This window comes from Halichoeres trimaculatus, unplaced genomic scaffold (genome assembly GCF_033239565.1).
Source record: "Halichoeres trimaculatus isolate MK-OKI-2021-1 unplaced genomic scaffold, fHalTri1.1 fHalTri1_scaffold_5, whole genome shotgun sequence".
Taxonomy (NCBI): Eukaryota; Metazoa; Chordata; class Actinopteri; order Labriformes; family Labridae; genus Halichoeres; species Halichoeres trimaculatus.
In genome coordinates this window covers 1,684,699-1,705,671 of record NW_027437183.1, presented here as the reverse complement: position 1 = coordinate 1,705,671, position 20,973 = coordinate 1,684,699, and the positions used below count along the sequence as shown (strand labels likewise).

Sequence of the window (20,973 nt, the reverse complement as noted above, 5' to 3'; positions counted from 1 at the left end):
TTTTTTATTTTTAATAAATTTGCAAATATTTCCAAAATTAAAATGAATTTCAGAAATTTTCGAAAACTAATGGAATTTTGCTAAGTTACAAAATCTTTCAAAAAATAAAATAAAAAAAATGCAATAAATTTGTAAAATTTTTGAAATTTGAAAAAATGTGCCAAAATTTCACAAATTTAAAAAAAAATGGTATTTCAAATAATTGCCAAATTAAAAAAATTGAATTCAAAAACTTTGAAAAATTTTCAGAATTAAAAAAATTCTTGGAAATTTGCAAAAAAAAAATTTCAAAAAAATACAAATCTTCAGAAATGTGAAAAAAAAATTTAATTTGCAAAAATGTAGAAAAAGAAAAAAAAAGACATTAAAAAAATTTGCAAATATTTTCAAAATTTAAATGAATTTTAGACATTTTGCTAAGTTACAAAATCTTTCAAAAAATAAAATTAAAAAATGTCAAAATTTGCAACATTTTTGAAATTTTTTATAAATGTGCCAAAATTTCATAAATTTGCAGAAAAAAAATAATGTGTTTCAAAAAAATTTCCAAATTAAAAAAATTTAATTTAAAAACTTTGCAACATTTTTATAATTCTAAAAATTCTTGGAAAATTGCATTTAAAAAAAAACAAAACTTCAAAAATATAAAATGATTTTTTTTTAATTTGCAAAAATGTAGAAAAATTTTACAAGATTTTGCAGAAAACTGATACAAAACAGTTTAAGCAAATCAAATCTGCACCAGCAATGAGTTTTTCCAGGTTTTAAAATCTTACTCGGGTGATTTTTTTTCAGCAAATTTCTCAATTCTTTTCCTTCGGCTGCGGAGAAAGATGGCTGCAGGATCTATTTTTGATTTTTCATGGATGCTAACAGGATCTTATCCTGTGATGCACCTGCAGGAGGACAGCATTTAAAGGGTTAACCTGCAGACCCACACACTCTTTCAGAAACACACACACACACACACACACAGTTGTTCTCCTTTTTGGGGGTTTGAAGCCGTCCAGCCTGAGGCACAAAGGCAGCCGTAACCCCACGCTCACCTCAGCTCCAGAAAAAAAAAGAGCCTTGTTGCTCGGCAGCCGAACGCCAGACAAATGAAACCCTCTGCCAGACACACACACACTTAAAGTCAGCACACACACTTTCCAAAGCAAACCCTGGTTGCAGCGGTTGCTAAGAGATGAGCCATGTGTGTGTGTAAGTGTGTGTGTGAACTTCTCATGCAGACGCTGGATGATCTGAGGAAATTGTGTGTGTGTGTGGAGTCTGAGGATGACCTGCCCTCGCTCTGACCCAGCAGCAGCAGCAGCAGGTGTGTGTGTGTGTGTGTGTGTGTGTGTGTGTGTGTGTTGTGTAAACTGGAGCAGAATCTGGGACGCTTCACTCCTGACCCAAACAAAACTCTGATCATGTCTGAGTGCGGCCTGAGCAGAGCTTACGTAACGCGTCAATGTGCAGACGTTACCTTATCGTTGTCCAGAGGGTCTTTCTGGACAAACGCCTGCACGAATTCTTCAGGCCCGATGTAACTCAGCCGCTCCTGAGAGGGAAAGGAGGAGGAGACAGAGGAGATGAGTCAAGTCTCTGCAGCCAACTTTAGTTAGAAAGTTTCCAAATCAACAAGTTCAGAGACTTGAAAACTTGAAGCCACACAAACTTTTTATGCTTTGCAAAGAGATCAACCCCTACTAAAAGTTTGCTTCCAGCCCATAAATCATCATGATTGATGTAAACACTGAAAGTGTGTCACTAAATCTAAAAGTCTGATAAACTTCTCTGCAAAAGACGTCTGCAGGAAATGAGTGGATTGCATGATTTAAAAGGGAAAAGAAATATCTGATTGGATTATTTTCTGCACTAAAAGACAGTAACTTGCATGGAGACATGATCAGTTTGACTGAGGAAGAAGATTTACAAGGAGGATCATTTTTTGATCCCTAAAGCAGGGGTCTGCAACCTTTACTTTGCTTTTAACCTTGTTCTTTTTTCTCTTTTTTTTTTGTTTAATTTTGTCTTTTATTTTTTTTTAATCTGATTTTTAATTGAGTTTTAATTGTTTTCTCTGTGAAACACTTTGAATTTCCTTGCTGAAATGTGCTTTATAAATAAACATTTACGTCCAAATGAGCCATTTTTCCTCAGCTTACCTGGGTTAAAATCATCCAGAAGCTAAAAAATTTAGTTTATGTCCACAAAAAAAGTTTTTTTTTTTAATTCTAAAAATAGTAAAAAAAAAATGAATTATTGTTTAAATATTTATATTGTCTTTCAAAAATTGTACATGTGTTGTCTTTTTTTATTTTTCATAAATTTTTAAATATGTAAAAAGTATATTAACAAAAATTTCAGAAATCTGCAAAATTAATGAAATATTACTAAGTTGCAAAATCTTTCAAAAACCTTAAATTAAAAACATGCATAAAATATGCAAAATTTGCCAATTTTTTTAAATAAATAAAATTGTGCCAAAAATTCATATTCAATTCAATTTGCAAAAAAGTTATTTCAAAAATTATTATCAAAATTATTTAAAAACTGGAAAGTTCAGAAATCATTTTTTTTATTTGCAAAAAAAAATGTAAATCTTCAAAAAAATGTAAACTTCCTTTTAGAAAATTGCAAAAATGTTTTAAAAAAAATTAAACAAAAAATACATTTAAAAATTTTGCAAGAAATATAAAAAAAATTGCAATAAAAAAAAAAATTATTAGCTTTATTGCATAACGTGATTCATATTTAGTTTTTCTTAATGTTTAAGCATGATTATAATTAGTGTCCATTTCTCTTACCATCAATACCCTCTGTAAGAAAAATAAAAAGTCTTTATTCTAATAATATTTTTTTAATGCAACAGGAGCCACTGCAAATGAGTCAAACGGCCGCATGAGGCTCCAGAGCCACAGGTTGAACACCCTTGTCCTACAAGAGTTTTAAGAATTAGGGCAAACATCTATTTTTCTGCTTCATTTTATGTAATTTCTCTTTTATGTTCAACACTTTCAATCCCTTAAAACAAGACCAACCCATGCTAAAAGTGTTTTTAACCCATAAATCTCAATTATTGATGAAAGTATTGGAAGTTGGTCACTAAATCTGACTCTTTTTCTCTGCAAACACCACCTGCAGGAAACAGCTTAAACACCTCATTAAATAATCACATTAGACTTGAATAGTTTGACAGTTTCTTGACTGAGGTCAGCGTCAAACCGTGAACTTTCTAACAGATATTTCAGAGTCTACAGCCCCTTTTTTTTTTAGATACATGAACTAAAAAGTTCATAAAAAACCACCAAAAGTTAAAGTTTCCTCTTTGGGATGAAACCACAGTTTTACGAGTCTGTCTGAGTTTCTTTCGACATGTAATGAAAATAAATCTGTGGTCAGACTCTGCTGCTCTGAATCGATGCTGCGGTCAGACGGTCGGACGTGGGAGGAGCTGAGACGTTCACCTCGACCGGCGTGTTGATTTTTCATCCATCAGACGTGTCAGCCCCCCCTCACATGACACAAACTGATCTCTACAGATATCAGGGACAGCGTGTTTGGCGTCCGGTCTCACCAGCTCGATGTGCGTGAGCTGCTGGGCCACGGTGAAGGGGTCGTTGCAGATGGACAGCAGGTCTCTCTGGATGGCGGCCTGGGGTTTGGCCTTCAGCGCCGACAGCCTCTCTGCCGCCGTGGAGTTGATCTTCACCAGCGCCTCCTCGTACTGACTGAGCACCGTCAGCCTGCGGATCAGACCCTGGCTCATCTGAGCCACCGCCTTCCTGTACACCTGAGGGAGGCAGGAAAAAGAGGGTCAGTCAGTTTATTTCAGCCTCACAGATCCTCTCTGAAAAACACAAATCTGCTCTCTGATGAAACTCTCCTCGAGTTACGGCCCCTACAAGAACGGCTGCACAAAATAACTTTATTACATTTCAGATGCACACAGTCTGATAAAAAATACTCCTTCCTGCAGGAGGAGGTCTGAGGGGTCAAAGGTCGAGCTTCTTATAAAGTCCAAACAGGCCGGGTTAGGTAAGAGCTCCTCACTGACACAGTTTGAGACAGGAGTTGCATAAGAGGGTCTGGAAACCGAGGAGGAGGAGGAGGAACATGTGTTTTTGTATAAACCAGGAGGATCCTGTTCTCGAGCTGCCCCAGAAGCCTGACATTCCCCAACAGGAAGCTACAAAATAAAAGCGTTTCCTGCTGGCAGATTCGCCCCGCCCAGCGTGACGTCAGAGACAAACGCCACCAGCGAGAAACGCTCAACCGCTTCACAGCCGACCATCTGCCGTAGCTCCTGCTGCTCCACACACAGAGCGCGGGATAAAAATAGACCCAGATCTCTGAGATAACAGCAGGGCCCAGCAGGGGGCGCTGCGCTCGCCCTGGCAGTGCTCCTGAGGCAGCAGACGGCGCTCGATTCGTGCCACGGTATCGCCGGTGGGCCTGTTTTTCCTGGCGGAGTGATGTCACTTCCTGTGGAGTAACACCTGACGCACGCTGAGGGCTGTTTTTAGACGGTCAGCCGAGCAGAGATGATGGTCAGAGAGCGAGGACGCCAGGCCACCATGAGACGGAAAGATCTCTAAACCTGTTAGCCCATCACAGGGACCAGGTCTGAAGAAAGTTCCTAGTGGTACTTTTCAACCACAGGAACTCAGGTCAGAATTTGGTTCTGGGGAATAATCCAGTCCTTTGAACGGCAACTTATCAGTGCTGATCCAAAGACCTGAGAGACAGACGCATCCAACTGAAAGTCTCCAGTCACCAGGGTCACCGACAGTTTTTGCTGTCTATGACGGTTCCTGCTCCAGTAGGGGTGGGTACCTTTCACATTTGGAACGATACGGTACCAATGCCCGATACTTGGCACTCGTTATCGGTACTCAATGGTACTGATTTTCAGTAATTTTCTGTAAGTTGATCTGATAATAAATATTCATTTGTTTAATAATAAAATCTCAAAATCTTTTAAGTTAACATGTTTATTTCTCCTTATATAAACTCATAATGGTGCGTTCATGTCCAGCATGGAAATTTGCCTTCTCTTTCTTCTCTGTTAATCACAATGATGCGTTCAGGTACCTAAACATGGTACCTGTTGATTCACTGTGAAACAGTACTCAGTACTACAAACAGTACTGCACAGTCAGTAAAAGGGTTGGGACGATGTGTTATTCTCGTGATTTGGCTTTTACGATTTTTGGGTTCCCTGATTTGATTGAAACCGTGACTCTTCGATATTTACGATTTTTGAGATTTTTAGTTTTCTTCTTTAACACCAGACCATGTGAAAAAGTTAAATGATGATGATGTCTACAGACTTAATCAGGAGCCACATTTCCCATGAAACACACATCACGTGTGTCAGAGAGAAACACTTCGCCCCCTGCTGGAGAAAAGTGGTAACATTTTTACAATCCAGTTTATAAACAAAGACTGAAATGAAGAATTTGAATTTGAAAAAAAAAAAATTGATATTGTCAAACAAAACATGCCGATATATCAATTTTTGATTTTGTCTCCCATCCCCAGTGGTTATCTACTAAAGTACCAGATTTGGTACCTGTCCTTATGCTCCGGAGCTGGTGGAGGAACTTTTCAGAAGAGCCTGAGAGGTAGAAGATGCTGGGTTTGTTTGCATCAACAGGATCAGCTGAGCAGCGAGTGACTGTCTGGTGAAACATTAAAAACATTTCAGCTGCTCTGAGCGGAGAGGCCGCCAGCTTTAGTTTTACCAGATTTTTTGGAAGAAAGTGAAACTTTCAGATGCACTTTGGAAGTCGTTTGGGTCCCTAAAGTTAAGTTTCAGCTCACTTAGAATCACAGATTGTGCAAAAAATGCTTAAAAAGTATAAGACAGAGATTGTTTTGCACAAAACTGTTCGAAAAACTTAAAACTTTTTCTTTTTAGAGTAACACATCTCAGGTCTTAACCTCTGAAAACTGACAGTTTAAAATCTCAGAGAATCTGCTGCAAAGTCTTTACCTAGAGATTAAAAATGTAAAAAAAAAACTGAAATCGAATCAAGTGTTTGTTTAACTATTGGTAAAAATGATCTTGATCGACTTAACTTGAGACACATTCACCTGACAGGTCCAGAAAAAAATAAAATTAAAAAAAGAAAAAGAAAACCAGACACAAGAGAAGAGCATTTTTCCTCCCTCATTTGCTTTTTTTGACTCTTTAAAAAAAAACTCAGATTTCATTTTTGTCTTTTAAAATCTCTAAGTCTGACATTTTTTCTGGACTTGTCAGCTGCATGGGGCTCAGATTAAGTCTGAAAAGACTTTTTAGCTAAAAATAAGACACACTCTGGATAAGTTTTTAGATTTTGCAGCCGAAATCAGTGGCAGACAAGTCGACGAAGAAGCAAATAAGATCAAAACATCTCAAAGACGAGAGTTTAACGCTGCAGACTCGGTGCATCGTCAGGAGGTCAGTCAGAGTTATATAACCTGAGACGTCTTCTCTCAAAACATCAACATCATGAAGCAGAGAAAAGAGCTCAGAGAAGATTAAATCTGCAGCTTTCAGAGTCGAGCGGCAGCAGCAGGTCAGATCCAGATCACAGCGCCGCTTCCTTAAATATCCCACCACATCCATAATGACAGTCCTGCAGCTCACATCAAGGTCCTGGAGGCCTCTCCATGTGGTCTGGACCTGGGTCTGAGCAGATGTTCAGGACGGCTATTCTGGACTTTCCCAGCGAGCTGCGGTGCACGCTCTGAAGACTCTGCAGCCTTTACTTAAAACCTTTAACGGAGACATCTGCACTTTGTTTTTTGTTTTTAAAACACTGCTGCTGCTGCTGCTGCTGCCGATCATTTCCTGAAACTCGTTCTAAGAAAAGTTTCCTGATGTTTGCTCAACTTGTAGAAAACATTTGTATCATCGTTTATCTTTAAACCACAGGCGGCCGAATAAAAAACAACCCAGAAACCGTGCTGAAAAGTCTGCAAAAGATGATGCAAGAGACGTCTGTGCGGCTGCAGGATGCAAAAAGATCAGACTGCTTCAGGTTGATTTCTGTTTTGAGTAAATTTGACGTTGTCTGAAGTGAAAGAAGGAGGAAACTCTGATCTTCCTGTTTCCTCGAGTCCAGCTCTGAAGTCAAACATCCGTCGAGGTTGTAAACGTGTCTGTGTGTGGAGCTGTCATGTGAGAAGTTTATTGATTTCTAGATTTAATCAGGATCAATTCTGCAGCTTGTGCTATCGATGAGTCGCCTTAAAAACACTGAGGGTGGGCGGATGTTTTTCTGGTATTGAGCAGCATCCTCCATCAATGTCGGATCCTCCACCCCCGCTTCGCTCCACACTTTCCTGCAACACGCAGCTCGTAGCAGAGCAGAGAGCAGCGTCAGCTCCTGCGTTTAGACTCTGATTCATCATCGCTAACACGATTACTCATCCAATCTGAGGGAAAGTGAAGAGGCAATGCCTCTAATGTTGGTTTAAAAAGAAAAGAACATTCAATTAGCAGCCATGCTAAGCTAATCTGAACAGGAAATGAAATGAAAAGTAGATGATTCTGCGTGAAAACGTTAGAAAACTGCACAAACATTGATTTAAAGACATAGATAGGAGGTAGTTAGCGTAGCCACATGCTAGCATGCTTACAGCACATTTTAAGCTAATTTAAAGTCACAAATCTTGAAGTTTTGAGCTCTAATCAAGATTTTTTGTCTTATCTTAAGAGGAAAATCATGTTTTTAGATTTAATATGAGCCTCGTTAACCTCAGTGCACGTCAGGTCAGCGCTGTTATCTCCTGCCACGACAGGAACACTAGTCCCTGCTTATCAAACAGCAGCTCTGAGATAACCACAGACTGAAGGAAAAAACTCAAACTTCAGTTTAAAAACATTAAACCTGAGGACAAAGATGCTTTTCTAACCCTAAAACAATCAGCTGTGTCCCTGAAGCTCTGCAGCGTCTGCTCTGCACAGCCTCGTCTGAAAACACCTGAGCTAAAAAAAAATGTTTCTGCAGCCCGTCTTCTGACTGACCTCGTCTCCCGTGGCGAGCCGGTGCGTCAGCTCCTTCAGGCTCCTCATCATCCTCTCGTCCCTGAAGTCGTACGGGAACGTCTCGGTCCACTCCGTCAGCAGCTGCAGGATCTTTGGAGTGATCTTCCTGAGTCTCGTCTGGAAAGAACCCCCAACATGTGAATAATCAGTCAAATGATGACATGTTTGTGTGGAATACTCTGATAAAGGACGTGTCTGTGCTCACCTTGTCGGCCTGAGGGTCGCTGAGTCTCTGCTGCTCCATGCACAGGTGACACACCTTAGACATGAGCTCGTACGGGCGGATGAAGAGGCGAGAGCTGAGCAGGAAGGTGAAGATGTACGTCCTCTGTAGGAAGAAAAGACAGTTTGTTCACTGTAAAGTCTGATCATAATGTGCATGCCAATTTTAGTATTTTTTTGAGCCTGTAAAGTGTGTCTATTTAGCAATCATAAAGTGTTACAATGGTAAAAATGTGGCAGAGTTTTATTTTGAAAGGCAAATAGTCGACTTCCCATTGAAATAAGGTCAGGGGTGTCAGTGTAAGATTTTTGTGCCTTAATGAGACGAACATTTTGACGTTGGTTTGATTTCTCTACGACATTCCTACTGGAAATTAAAGGCATTTTAGTGTGCCTAGGTGGCGCTATAGAGCAATTCATGCGATGTTGGAATTCAAGTATAGTATTATATGGACATTTTGGGGGATCATAATGTGCATGCCAATTTTGGCGAGTTTTTGAGCATGTAAAGGTGGTCTATTAAGCAATCATAGAGTGTATGAAGGCTAAAAATGTGTCAGAATTTTATGTTGAAAGGCAAATGGTCGACTTCCTGTTGGAGATAGGTTAGGGGTGTCTATGTATGGTTTTTGCGTCTCAATGAGACAAATATTTTGGCGTTGGCGTTTCATCTCTCTATGACATTCCTACTAGAAACTAGAAGTGTTTTAGTGTCCATAGGTGGCGCAAGAGAGTAAAATATGGGATGTTGGGGGTCAACTCTTGAATGATATGGCAATTTTGGGCGATCATAATGTGTGTGCCAATTTTAATGAGTTTTTGAGCCTGTTTAGGGTGTCTGATTAGTGATCATTGAGTGTTAAAAGGGTAAAAATGTGGCAGAATTTTATGTTGAAAGGCAAATGGTAAACTTCCTGTTGGAGATTGGTCAGGGGTGTCAATGTATGAATTCTGCATCTCAATGAGACAAACATTTTGGTGTTGGTTTGATGTCTGTACGACATTCCTAGGGGAAACTAGGGGAGTTTTAGTGTGCCTAGGTGGCGCAGAGCAAATTATGTGATGTTGTGGGTCATATATGTATTGTTTATAATACATTTATAACGTGTATGTGTGAAAAACAGAATTTTCCCTCCTTCAGTGAGTCACATGACCAGCTGCATGGAACTCCAAGTGAGTGTGTGACATCACAGAACTGCTGCAGCAGAGGGAGAATTCAAATTCACAAAAGTTTAGAAACAACTTGTCCTGGAGACCAGAATCTCAAGCTGATCACTGTAAAAATATCACAATTTGTTGGAAATTTTGTCACGAATCCATCCATGTTGTCTTTAAAGTTGCAGAAGTTGTACTTTTTTGTGTAGAAAGCAAAATATGGTGTGGAGCTCCCATTCATTCTTAATGGGGGGAGCTGAGAGGGCTTCTGAGGGGCTCATCGACTTTGAAGGCTCGCCATTCGAAAACTGTACCCCAAACAATGAAATCACCAATAGCTTTTGTAAAGCAGGGTCCAATCTGCCATCTCAGTGATTTTCAGGCTGATACCACTTATGGCTTCAGAGAAGATCATTTTTGAAGAAAGGGCAAAAATGTGGTTAACTCTTACTTTCAAAGGCAAATTGCCGACTTCCTGTGTGAGATAGTGCTATGGGGCCTAGGGGTAATTTGTGCATCTCAATGAGACGAACATTTTGACATTAGTTTTATGGTTCTATGACACTCCTAACCCCTTTTATATATTCATTTTAGTGTTTTTTGAGTGCTTAGATGGCGCTAGGGGGTCAAATTAGAGCTGGGCCCTAAAAAGAGGCCAGAACCAGAAATGCTCAAACCAACACTCACATCTGGATAATAGTCCACGGTGGGCACCAGGTGTCGAATGAGGGCCTCCAGGGACCCAGAGACCAGGTTGTTGTCATGGTAGTAGAGTCCAGAGAAGCCCTCCTCCTGGCTCTGGAACAGGTGGTTGTTGTTGTAGCTGCTGGTGTTGAGCTGCCCGCTGAAGGGTGGAGTCTGAGGCATGATGTCCTGCAGAGAGACACACACACACAGAGCGCCGGTCAGAGACATTATCACCGCAGACGCTGAGGCAAACAGATCAGGAATAACTCCCAGACACAAACACGGAGGGACGGCTCGGTTTGGAAATCAAACTGTGGCGCAGACACAAACAGGAGGTTCATGAGAGTCTGTAGCAGAGTCAAAAACACAAGACTTCACCCAGAACTGAACCCTAACCACGGAGACACCTCCGTCAAACAGCCCTGCAGGCGTTGTCAGATGAGGAGGAACCTTTAAACGGGGAAATCAGCAGCAAGGAGGTGAAGAAAAACTGATTATTGGATCAAAGAGAAGCTTTTTTTATTTGCAGCTCATGCAAACAGCAACTAATCACCTCCTCTGAAGGTGACAAAAAGACTCCAGCAGCCACACACATCCATCCTCCTGCAGGATTTTCCTTGGATACTACTACACACACTCCTCCTCCTCCTCCTCCTGACCTCTGACCCTCACACTCAGGCTCCATCTCATGCCAAGCAGACGTGAAGCTGGGGGAACACAGAGCGGCCTTTCTCCGTGATGGAGGGATGGGATGGAGGAGGAGGAGTGAGGGGGTCGTGTCAGGGTGAAACCGCCCCTCCCCCGTCTCCACACCCCCACCTCTGTGTGACAATCCTCCGCCCTGTGGCTGCGAGCCGAGCCAGGAAGTCTTACAGAGAGGGACAGGAGGATGCCAGGAGGGATAACACACACCTGCCCACACACTCACACTGACACACACTCACACTGACACACACACACACTCACTCACATACAGGTAGTGTATTTTCAGCCCTTTGTTCTCCTGTGATGTTATTCTGGTCTGTGGAGGATTAAACCTGCTAACACCTGCAGCGATGCATCATTCCTCTAACATGTGACTAAAATTCAAGTGTTTTTGTTCAGTTTTGCCTCTGAAAAATGGTCGTTTTTGCAGAAAAATGGTTGCTTTAGAGATCGACTGATATGTTTCTTTTAAGGCCGATACCGGTACCGATAATCTTCAGTCAAGGAGGCCGACAATCAATATTTGGGACCAATATTCATTTGCATTCAAAGTAAAACGAACTCCAACACTTGAATTTGTTTAAAGCCTGTAAGCAGATGACTACCAAACAGCTCCCAGGCTCAGCAGCTGTTTTAGAAAGTTAAATGAAAATTTTAGTTTTCTACAGGAAGTCAAGATTTCCAAAAAGAATGTCTCTACGTGACACCAGTCAGATGATTCTGTTCATTCTCATTGGCTGCCGGATTAAAAACAAAGGCTGATGCCGATATGCTTCAAATTGTTTAATATCGGCAGTGATATTCAGCCCAGTCGATAATCGGTCTATCCCTCAATGTTTTTGCATATTTTGAGGTCACTTCTTTGAGTTTCTTTAATTGGTGCATCCTCAAAACTTTGAGCAGCTTGAAGATTCTGCAAGTTTTGCGCAAGCTAACACAGTTTTTTGCAGCAGATTCAATTGGACTGGATCCAAACATGCAAGATCTCAAACTGCAGCTCATGCACACACAGGTGGAAACATGAAGACCAAAGTTTTCTGCTGCAGCAAAATGGTTGTTTCAAGTAGGGATATATATTGGTATCAATATCGGTATCTGCCGATATTTACTTAATAGCTTCTGGCCATTTTCAGAGCATCTTTAACGATCTTTCAAGACCCAAATGATTGTGTTTTCTCTGACTATGTAAACACCAAAACTACCTAAGAAGAGCAGACTCTCTTCTTTTATGTCTCTCTTCCTGTTTTTGATCCAAGAAAAAATACAAAATGTACTTTTTTTGATTGCGTTCATCTTGGACGCTCCATCCTTTGAACCTCTCCATGGTCGTCTTTTCTCACAATCACAATGCTTGTTCTCTCTGAACTACCTCGACACATCATCTCATATTGATTTTTTTTAACCAATATCAATATCGGTAAATATCGGTATCAGCTGAAATTTTCATATCAGTGCATCCCTATGGGTTTTTTTGATGTTTTTTGTTACAACAGTACGGGAAGTGAACATATGATACCGACATGAGATGTTGATTGTTCAACCTATAACGCCCAAATTGCGTGCCTTTCACTTGACATTAACACCTACAGACCTCACCACAAAATTCAGTCATGGGTAAAAATTTATGAATCCAGTGTTTGCGCAAAAATGTATGCTCCATAGCGCCCCCTAGTGGCTTTAAACTGCAGCCCCTCAGGCTACTTTGAGCTAGAGCCCTGAATTTTTGTGAGCATAACAAACATGCCCAGACCTACAAAAAAGTCTCTTATGACCATCGTGAATTCCGAACAGGAAGTTCGCTATTTGGACAGAAACATTGGATTTTGACGATTTTTAGGGTATGTATTTGAACGAACTACTCCGAGGTTTTTTCTCTGATCAACTCCAAAATCGGCTTGTGTATACTTGACACATCAAAGATGAAAATCTATTTGCAGATTTTTATTACCGCAACGGGCGTGGCCAGGACAACAGCTCAAAGTTCGGCTTTTTTTCGACCATATCCGATCTGCATGAATGTTCAGCCACAGCCTGGCTGCACCTCTGTGCTTTATTGTCTTTAAATACTGAAGCTTATTGGTGGATTTCCAATCAGTTACTGCAGTTTTTTTACATCCCTACAACCTGTGCAACCCAAACTTTGTGGTAAATCTTTCCATGATGATGTTGATACTTCAGAAGACTTTGAACTGGATCATCTTTGTTTTCTTTTCCAGCTTCAAAAACTCGAGTCTGAGTCCAACCTTTAAAAACATCACAAGACCCTCTGCTGCCTCACAGGATCACACACACACACAACAAAACACAACAAAACACACTGATTATTCATGAGCAAGCACACACACGCGCACGCATGTCCCTCCATAAAACACACGCGTACACACACACACACCATGGCTATAATTCAGGCAGACAGGCGCGGACATTTCCATGAGAAAGGCGAGTGTGAGGAGTCAGAGCATCTGCTGCGCCATGTGTCCCCGCTGCAGAAGCATGCACACACTCCTACACATACACACTCACACACACACGGAGAGATCACGAGTGAGACACCGTGAGAGTCAAATGTTTCTGATCTGTGTTTACTCGACTGAAGCTGAACTCTGTAGCTCTTTTCTCAGCTCGGCTCCTCTGGCTTTACTTCCTGACTCACAGGTAAAACCTCAGACCTCAGATCAGCTGATAGCCCCCCTGAGCCCAGAGGCAGCAGCAGGTGATGGAGGACACACAGTGATTCATTCTCCTCTCTCAGCTGGGATCGAACCCTCGGCCTGATCCCACGCTGACTCTACCTCCTCTGGGGGGCGGGGCTTTAACCATCAGCTGATCACCAAAACAAAAGCTTTGATTAGATTTATCTCCTTTGACACTTGAATCTTTTTCATTTCTGTAGATAATTTGGATTTAATTCCTCTTAAGTGAAGCTTTCTGTGTCTGTTTCTCCTCCATGTTGAGAGATTTCTCTGCAGGCTGTAAAAAAAAAAAAACTCAGCCTCTTATGATCCTAAACTAATCTGTGGTTTCCCCTTTTTAATGTGTGCAAATTAAGCTCAGTGGTTTGAGATTTGATCCTAGATCAGCAGACCGCTTGAGGCTGCATCTGTGCGACAACACTTTGGTTTGGATGTGTGGTTAAAAAATGTCCCTAAAGTTTCCCCTGTTCTCACAAATTTACACTCAAAAGCTTCATTTAATGTCTAAATAAACAAACTCTGACAGAAATAAAACCCTCGTTTGTTTTTAAACCCAACCAACAACCAAGAGGCAGACGGTTATGGCTGCCGTTTTAACACTACACAGCAAAAAACGACATCTTATCAAGTGTTTTTGACTTATTTTTAGTAGAAAATGTCTTTTTAGACTCAATATGAGCCACATTCACCTGATCAGTCCAGAAAAATGTCTTGTTTCTAGTTATTTAAAGACTAAAATGAGGTCTGAATTGCTTGAAACAGGTGAAAAAAATCTGACGTGATGTAAGAAAAATGTGCTGGTGCAGGGACATTTGTCAAATATAGACAAGTACATTTTCCCTACCCCACTGGCTGATTTTTACTCATTTTTGTCTTTAAATAACTTGAAACAAGACATTTTTCTGGACTGATCAGGTGAATGTGGCTCAAATAAAGTGTAAAAAGACAATTTTTACTTAAAATATGACACAAACACTTTGTAAAAGTTTTTTTCACTTTACTATTTACTATTTACTATTCCTTTAAAGGCTCCTCTACAAATTTCCTCACTCTCACTGATCCCTTTACAGGAAACCTCTCATCGAAGTCTGATCAGGTCCCGTCTCTTCTGTCAAGCCTGAACCTGCCGATAACACCGTGCAGCCAAACCGAAAGAGAAATGAAACTGATCTGCTTCGTTTTATTTTACACACGTCAGAACTCGAGCTTCACGTTTCCACAAAGGAAGAAAGAAAAGTCCAGGATAACGTTTCCGAGCAGGAACAGGGACTTTACATCCTCCATATCCTCCACATCCGGCTCCAGGTGGAGGAGTGGGAGCGGTCTGGGTGGAGGCTGTTGGAGGAGGGGCTGATGGGAAAGCACATGTGAAATCCCCAGGTCTGGGTAAAGCAAACTGTTAGCACCTCACTGTTGGTTTAGCGCAGCCGCTGGCTGGGTGGCAGCTGAAGGTAAACACAGTAAAGGCCCCAGAGGAGGAGGAGGAGGAGGAGGAGGAGGAGGAGGAGGAGGGGTTGCTTTTATTACAGCCCTGTGTGTGTTTCTGTGCAGCCATCTGCCTGTGTGTGTTAACGCAGCGTGGTTAAAAACAGAGGAGGTTACTCTCCTGCTTGTTTTGAGATTTTCTGAGGCTGAAACTGATGAAACGTTTTACTGCTCAGTGCAGGTTTGACTCCTTCCCTCTTTCCTTCCTCTTTTTCAAGTCTTGTTTGTGGATTTTAAACTCTTAATTAATCAATTTCCTCAAATTCTGAGCAGGAAACGTCTCGTGAAACTCTGTCCAGGTCTCTCCTCTTCTTCAATAAAATTTCTCTACATTTATCTCTAAAGCATCACTTTTTCTGCAGAAGGACTTTTTATTGTTTACAGCAATTAGTGGTTTATATGGGCTAATGAATTTGTAGAAGCAAACACCTCTTTAATAACAGGAAGTGACAAGATTTACTGGTATTTCTTCACATTATTTCACTTCTATCTCACAGACCGTCTAATGTTAGTGTTGTTGTATTGTAGTTGAAATGCTGACTCATTCCAGTAAATGGCGGTAATTCACCAAAACCTGTCACCCACACTGACAAACAGGGTTAGCACCGTGCATTGTGGGAAACAGTACTGAGAAATTTTCTTGGATCAGAAGGACATCCGGGGATTTTTGGAGGTTTTTCGCATTCTGATTACTACAGACTGAATTTCAGCAAAAAATAGTAGGCACTGCTAGCATAGTAGGCGGTTAGCCATAGACTTTCTCAGAATCGCTTCCTCCAACTTTTATTTTGGTACTTCCTGTGGGCGGGAGTGTGAATTTGCATGTTAGCTAAATATTTAGAAATCGTAGTTCAATATTAAGGAAATGTAGCTAAACATGTTTGTAAACATTATAATTGAATGTCCTGATTCTTAATGTTTAGCTAAGACTGATTACTGATCAAAGATTTATAAATCTTAAGCAAAGGTTTCTAAATTTTGAGCAAAGATTTCAAGATATTTGCTAAGATTTCTAAACATGAAGTCAAGATTTCTAAATCTTGAGGTACAATTTCTAAATATTTAGCTAACATATAAATACACGCTCCCCCCTGCTGGTTAGTACCAAAATAAAAGTTCAAAGAAGTGATTTTGACCAAAATATTCAGAAATCTTGACAAAACATTTAGAAATCTTGGTAAATGTTAAGTAATCTATGCTTAAGATTTATAAATATTTGATCAATATTTAGACTAAGCTAATAATTTGAATGAAACTAAATGTTTAAAAACGTAGTTAAATATTTTGAATCATGACATTAGTTTAAAACATTAACATACATATTTAGAGACAATTTCCTAAATATTGAGCAACACTTTCTAAATTTTTATCTACAATTTATAAATACTAAGCTACAATTTTCTAAATATGATCTATAATTTTATAAATATTAAGCTACAATTTCTGAATATTTGGCTACATTTTCTTAATATTTATCTATAATTTCTGATGATTTAGCTAAATTTCCTAATTATTTAGCTACAATTTTTAAATATTATCTATAATTTCTAAAAATTTAGCTAAATTTCCTAAATATTTGGCTACAATTTCTAAATATTTATCAACAATTTCTTAGTATTTAGCTACAATTTCTGAATATTTTGCTAAATTTACTAAATATTATCTATACTTTCTAAATATTAAGCCAAATTTCTAAATATTTATCTACAATTTTTAAATATTAAGCTATAATTTCTAAAAATTTAGCTAAAGTTTCTAAATATTTATTTACAATTTCTAAATATTTGGCCAAATTACCTCAATATTTAGCTACAATTTTTTTTGAATATTTAACCACAATTTCTAAAAATTTAGCTAAATTTTCTAAATATTATGCTACAATTTCTAAATATTTGGCTACATTTCCAAAACATTTTCTATAATTTCTTAATATTTAGCTGCCATTTTTAAATATTTAGCTACATTTTCTAAATATTATCTATAATTTGCAAATATTAACCTACAATTTCTGAATATTTTGCATTTATGCAAAATTTACACTCCCGCCAGTCAGGTAGTACCAAATAAAAGTTGGAGGAAGCGATTTTGAGAAAGTCCAGCTCTACTTCTACGACGTCGACCACAGGATCTTCAACAGCACCATCACAGCACTTGGTACGTTTATTTTTTAACAGCTGATTTAACCGACTGTGTTTGACTTTCTCAAAATCCGCTTGGCTGGATCGCTTCCTCCAACTTTTTTGCAGGAAAAAGTGATGTTTGGGAGCTAAATGTGCGCCTCATACTCTTTCGAGTCCAGACACGCTGACACAGTTCAGCTAAAGTGAAACCAAAACAGCTCTCCCTGACGATGCCTGGCAGAGATTACAGGTGAGATCATTCAGAGGAAATAATTTCAGGCCATCAGTGACGGGAAAGCTGCAGAAATGTAAGGGTGGAGCCCAGAAAGGACTCCTCTCCCCGCAGCGTTAACGACGCTCCTGATGAGCGCCATCAGCTGATCAGGGGCTGTAAAGAAAAGACTGAGCAGCGTTCCCGTGGAGCAGGTTTAATGTTTAAACACTTCCCTGATCCTCTGCAGCTCACAGATTTGTGGCGTGATAAAAGTCCCTCTGCAGCCTGATTTCTGAGCCTGACTCCACGCTCAGGGAGAAAGAGGAGGGGGCCGCAGTAAATCAACAGCCCCCCCCTCTGCTGTGTAAACACTGAACGGCAGGAGGAATCCCACTCATCCGTGTCTGCAGGAAATGAGGGTGAGAGATATCTGAGAGTCTGCACAGAGAGGAGTGGAAGTGCTCCAAATAAAGACGGCTGGATGTGTGTGGTCAGTTACGTAAAAACACACCTGTGTGAGGCGCTGCAGAAACTATAAATACACTCCTGAAGCTGCTCCGAGCGACCAGCAGCTGGATCACAAAAGGAGCAGAGACGTGTGGAGATGCATTTTTAGATTTCATGTTGCAACGACTGAAGATTTCTGCAAACTTTCAGATGCATGAACGGCGAAAATCACAGGTTATGATCTGCTGCATGAAAACTCCTGCACACTACTAAAGCCTGCACATGAGTGTGATTCCAAGATCTTGATGATTTTGCAACACAAGTTCTTAAAATCATGCATCTGCAAAGCAAAAGGAAAAACATGCAAGAATAGAGTTGTGTGGCTGCAAAAACCTCCCAAAAAGCTGCAGAGCGACCCACAGGACGTCACCTTCTGTAACTGACTCTGTCCTAACTTCCTCCCCTCCTTATTTCTGTCACACACACATCTCATGATTGTTTTTCTACTACATGTTTAAAGTCATCGTAACATTTGCAGCTGCTGCTCTGAGCGGGAAAAATCTCAGCTTCCATGATGGTTTCTGTCACCTGGTGCCATCAGAGGATGACAGACACATGAACAAACCTTAACGCCGCTGAGATGTGAATAAATCCTATGTCTGAAAGCTGAAGCTGAGATTTACAGCTGTACACTGCAAAAAAACTAAATCATATTGAGTGTTTTTGTCTTATTTTCAGTGGAAAGGGTCTTTTTAGACTTAACATGAGCCACATCCACCTGACCAGTCTAGAAAAACGTCTGATTTCAAGATATTTAAAGACCAAAATGAGGTCTGAATTGCTGGAACAGGTTTTAAAAAATCTGCCAAAGGAACAAGAGAAAAGTTACTTTCTTGTTCCATTGGCAGATTTCAGACCTCATTTTGTCTTTTGTCTGTTTTTTTTTGCATTGGGGCTGTGGAAACACAAACAGGACCAGGATTAACCCAAACATAGTGATCTTAACCGGACTGCTCGGTGGAAACGGGGCTAAAGATAACCTCAGAGTGAGTCTGAGCATCAACAACCACCACGCACAGACAGATAACTAACTTAACTACAACTGTTCATTTCTCACTCCTGAACCAGCGACCACATCAGAAGAGTCTGACCTGGACTAAGAAAGGAAAGACTTGGCTCCTGCCGACAGCGCCAAAAGAACAAAAAGCTGGTTTTCAAATGAAAATCATATTTCATTACATTTGTACGGTGGCCTATGGGTGTCAGCTGATTTGATTACTTGTTACAGCAATTCAGACCTCATTTTTGTTTTAAAATAACTTGAAATCGGACATTTTTTCTGGACTGGTCATGTGAATGTGGCTCATATTAAGTCTAAAAGGACATTTCTACTGAAAATAAGACAAAAACACTTGATAAGATTTCAGTTTTTTTGCAGTGTTTACAGTTTTTCCAGAGAGGACTGTTTACAAATAACTTAGATAAGTAAGTGTTGGTATATCAGGAGGTTTAAATATTTTTCCCACAGCACCTTCTTTCTGTGACCATAGTTAAGTTTTATTTTCTTTTCTCTATGTGCGCTCCTCTCCTCCACTGCTCTACCAGTGCAGTGTGAGCTTAAATGAGCTTCATCAGTTAAACATTTTTCTGGTCAGGTGAATGCTGCTCATATTAAGTCTAAAAAGACCTTTTCCACTGAAAATAAGACAAAAACACTCGATATGATTTATTTTTTTGCAGTGTAAAGCTGTAAATCTCAGCTTCAGCTTTCCAAATCTCAAAGACTCTGACGCAGGATTCATTCATATCTCAGCGTCGTTGAGGTGTGTTCATGTGTCTGTCATCCTCTGATGGCACCAGGTGACAGAAACCGTCATGGAAGCTGAGATTTTTCCCGCTCAGAGCAGCAGCTGCAAATGTTACAATATCGAAGGCTAACGCTATCGATGGCTAATGCTATCGATGGATTGAAACATTTCTTATTGATTTTTAACAGGAACCGGATTTTAATTCCCATCCCTAGTTGTAGCTGTACTTCTTCCGTACAAAAGTAATGAAACATGACTTTCATTTGAAAACCAGCTTTTGGTTCTTTTGGCGCTGTCGGCAGGAGCCAAGTCTTTTCCTCCTTAGTCCAGGTCAGACTCTTCTGATGTGGTCGCTGGTTCAGGGGTGGAAATCTTATCAAGTGTTGTTGTCGTATTTGAAGTAAAAATTTGTCGTATAACACTCGATACGAGCCACATTCAGTCCAGAAAAATGTCTTGTTGCAAGTTGTTGTCAGGTGAATGTGGCTCGTATTGAGTCTAAAAAGACATTTTCTACTGAAAAAAAGACAAAACACTTGGTAAGATTTAGTTTTTTGCAGTGTAAAGCTGTAAATCTCAGCTTCAGCTTTCCGACATAGGATTCATTCACATCTCAGCGTCATTGAGATGTGTTCATGTGTCAGTCATCCTCTGATGGCACCAGGTGACAGAAACCGTCATGGAAGCTGAGATTTTTCCCGCTCAGAGCAGCAGCTGCAAATGTTACGATGACTCTAAACGGCGTTGGTAGAAAAACAATCATGAGATGTGTGTGTGACAGAAATAAGGAGGGGAGGAAGTTAGGACAGAGTCAGTTTCAGAAGGTGACGTCCTGTGGGTCGCTCTGCAGCTTTTTGGGAGGTTTTTGCTAGAGGTAGACCGATATATCAGCCAGGCGATATATCGGGCCGATATTTGGACATTTGTCTCTATCGGCCATCGGCCGTATTTTCTTTTAAAAAGCCGATTTTTGATCCGTTGTATAAAATAACGCAATTTTTGATCAGGGACAAAAAAGATGAGCACCTTAAACTTGTGGAACCACTTGGATACATTACATACTTTTGTTCAAATTATATTAATAAGTTTAAATTTCTTTTTGACATTTTAAGAAGAGTGTGAATGTTTACTACTGCTTGTTACATTGTGTGTTTACTCAGACAAAATATTTCATTGTTTTGAAAGCTGAATAAATGTTCAGAGGACTGGACACGACTTGTTGTAAAAGATTTCTTTTAGTTGCTCAGAAATTGCTGCGTTTCACAAAAATGTGATAAATATATATTTATTCAACAATCGGCCTGAATATCAAATTGGAAAAATCGGCTATGCATATTGGCATCGGCTGCCCAAATTTGGAAAGCATTGGCATCGGCATCGGCCCCCAAAAAACCCATATCGGTCGACC

At 40.0% G+C, this 20,973-nt stretch overlaps 1 protein-coding gene across 2 annotated transcripts in view; it reads right to left on the bottom strand.

The window, feature by feature from the left end:
• rasgef1ba (RasGEF domain family, member 1Ba) overlaps nucleotides 1–20,973 on the bottom strand; it is a 128,701-nt gene that overhangs the window by 20,422 nt on the left and 87,306 nt on the right. For both annotated transcript variants that reach the window (XM_074670627.1, XM_074670628.1), the window contains 5 exons: nucleotides 10,094–10,279; nucleotides 8,235–8,357; nucleotides 8,009–8,146; nucleotides 3,566–3,781; nucleotides 1,472–1,546 (listed from right to left, as the gene is read on the bottom strand). In XM_074670627.1, the coding sequence (XP_074526728.1) occupies nucleotides 1,472–1,546; nucleotides 3,566–3,781; nucleotides 8,009–8,146; nucleotides 8,235–8,357; nucleotides 10,094–10,279 (738 nt within the window). The remainder of the gene's footprint in view (nucleotides 1–1,471; nucleotides 1,547–3,565; nucleotides 3,782–8,008; nucleotides 8,147–8,234; nucleotides 8,358–10,093; nucleotides 10,280–20,973) is intronic.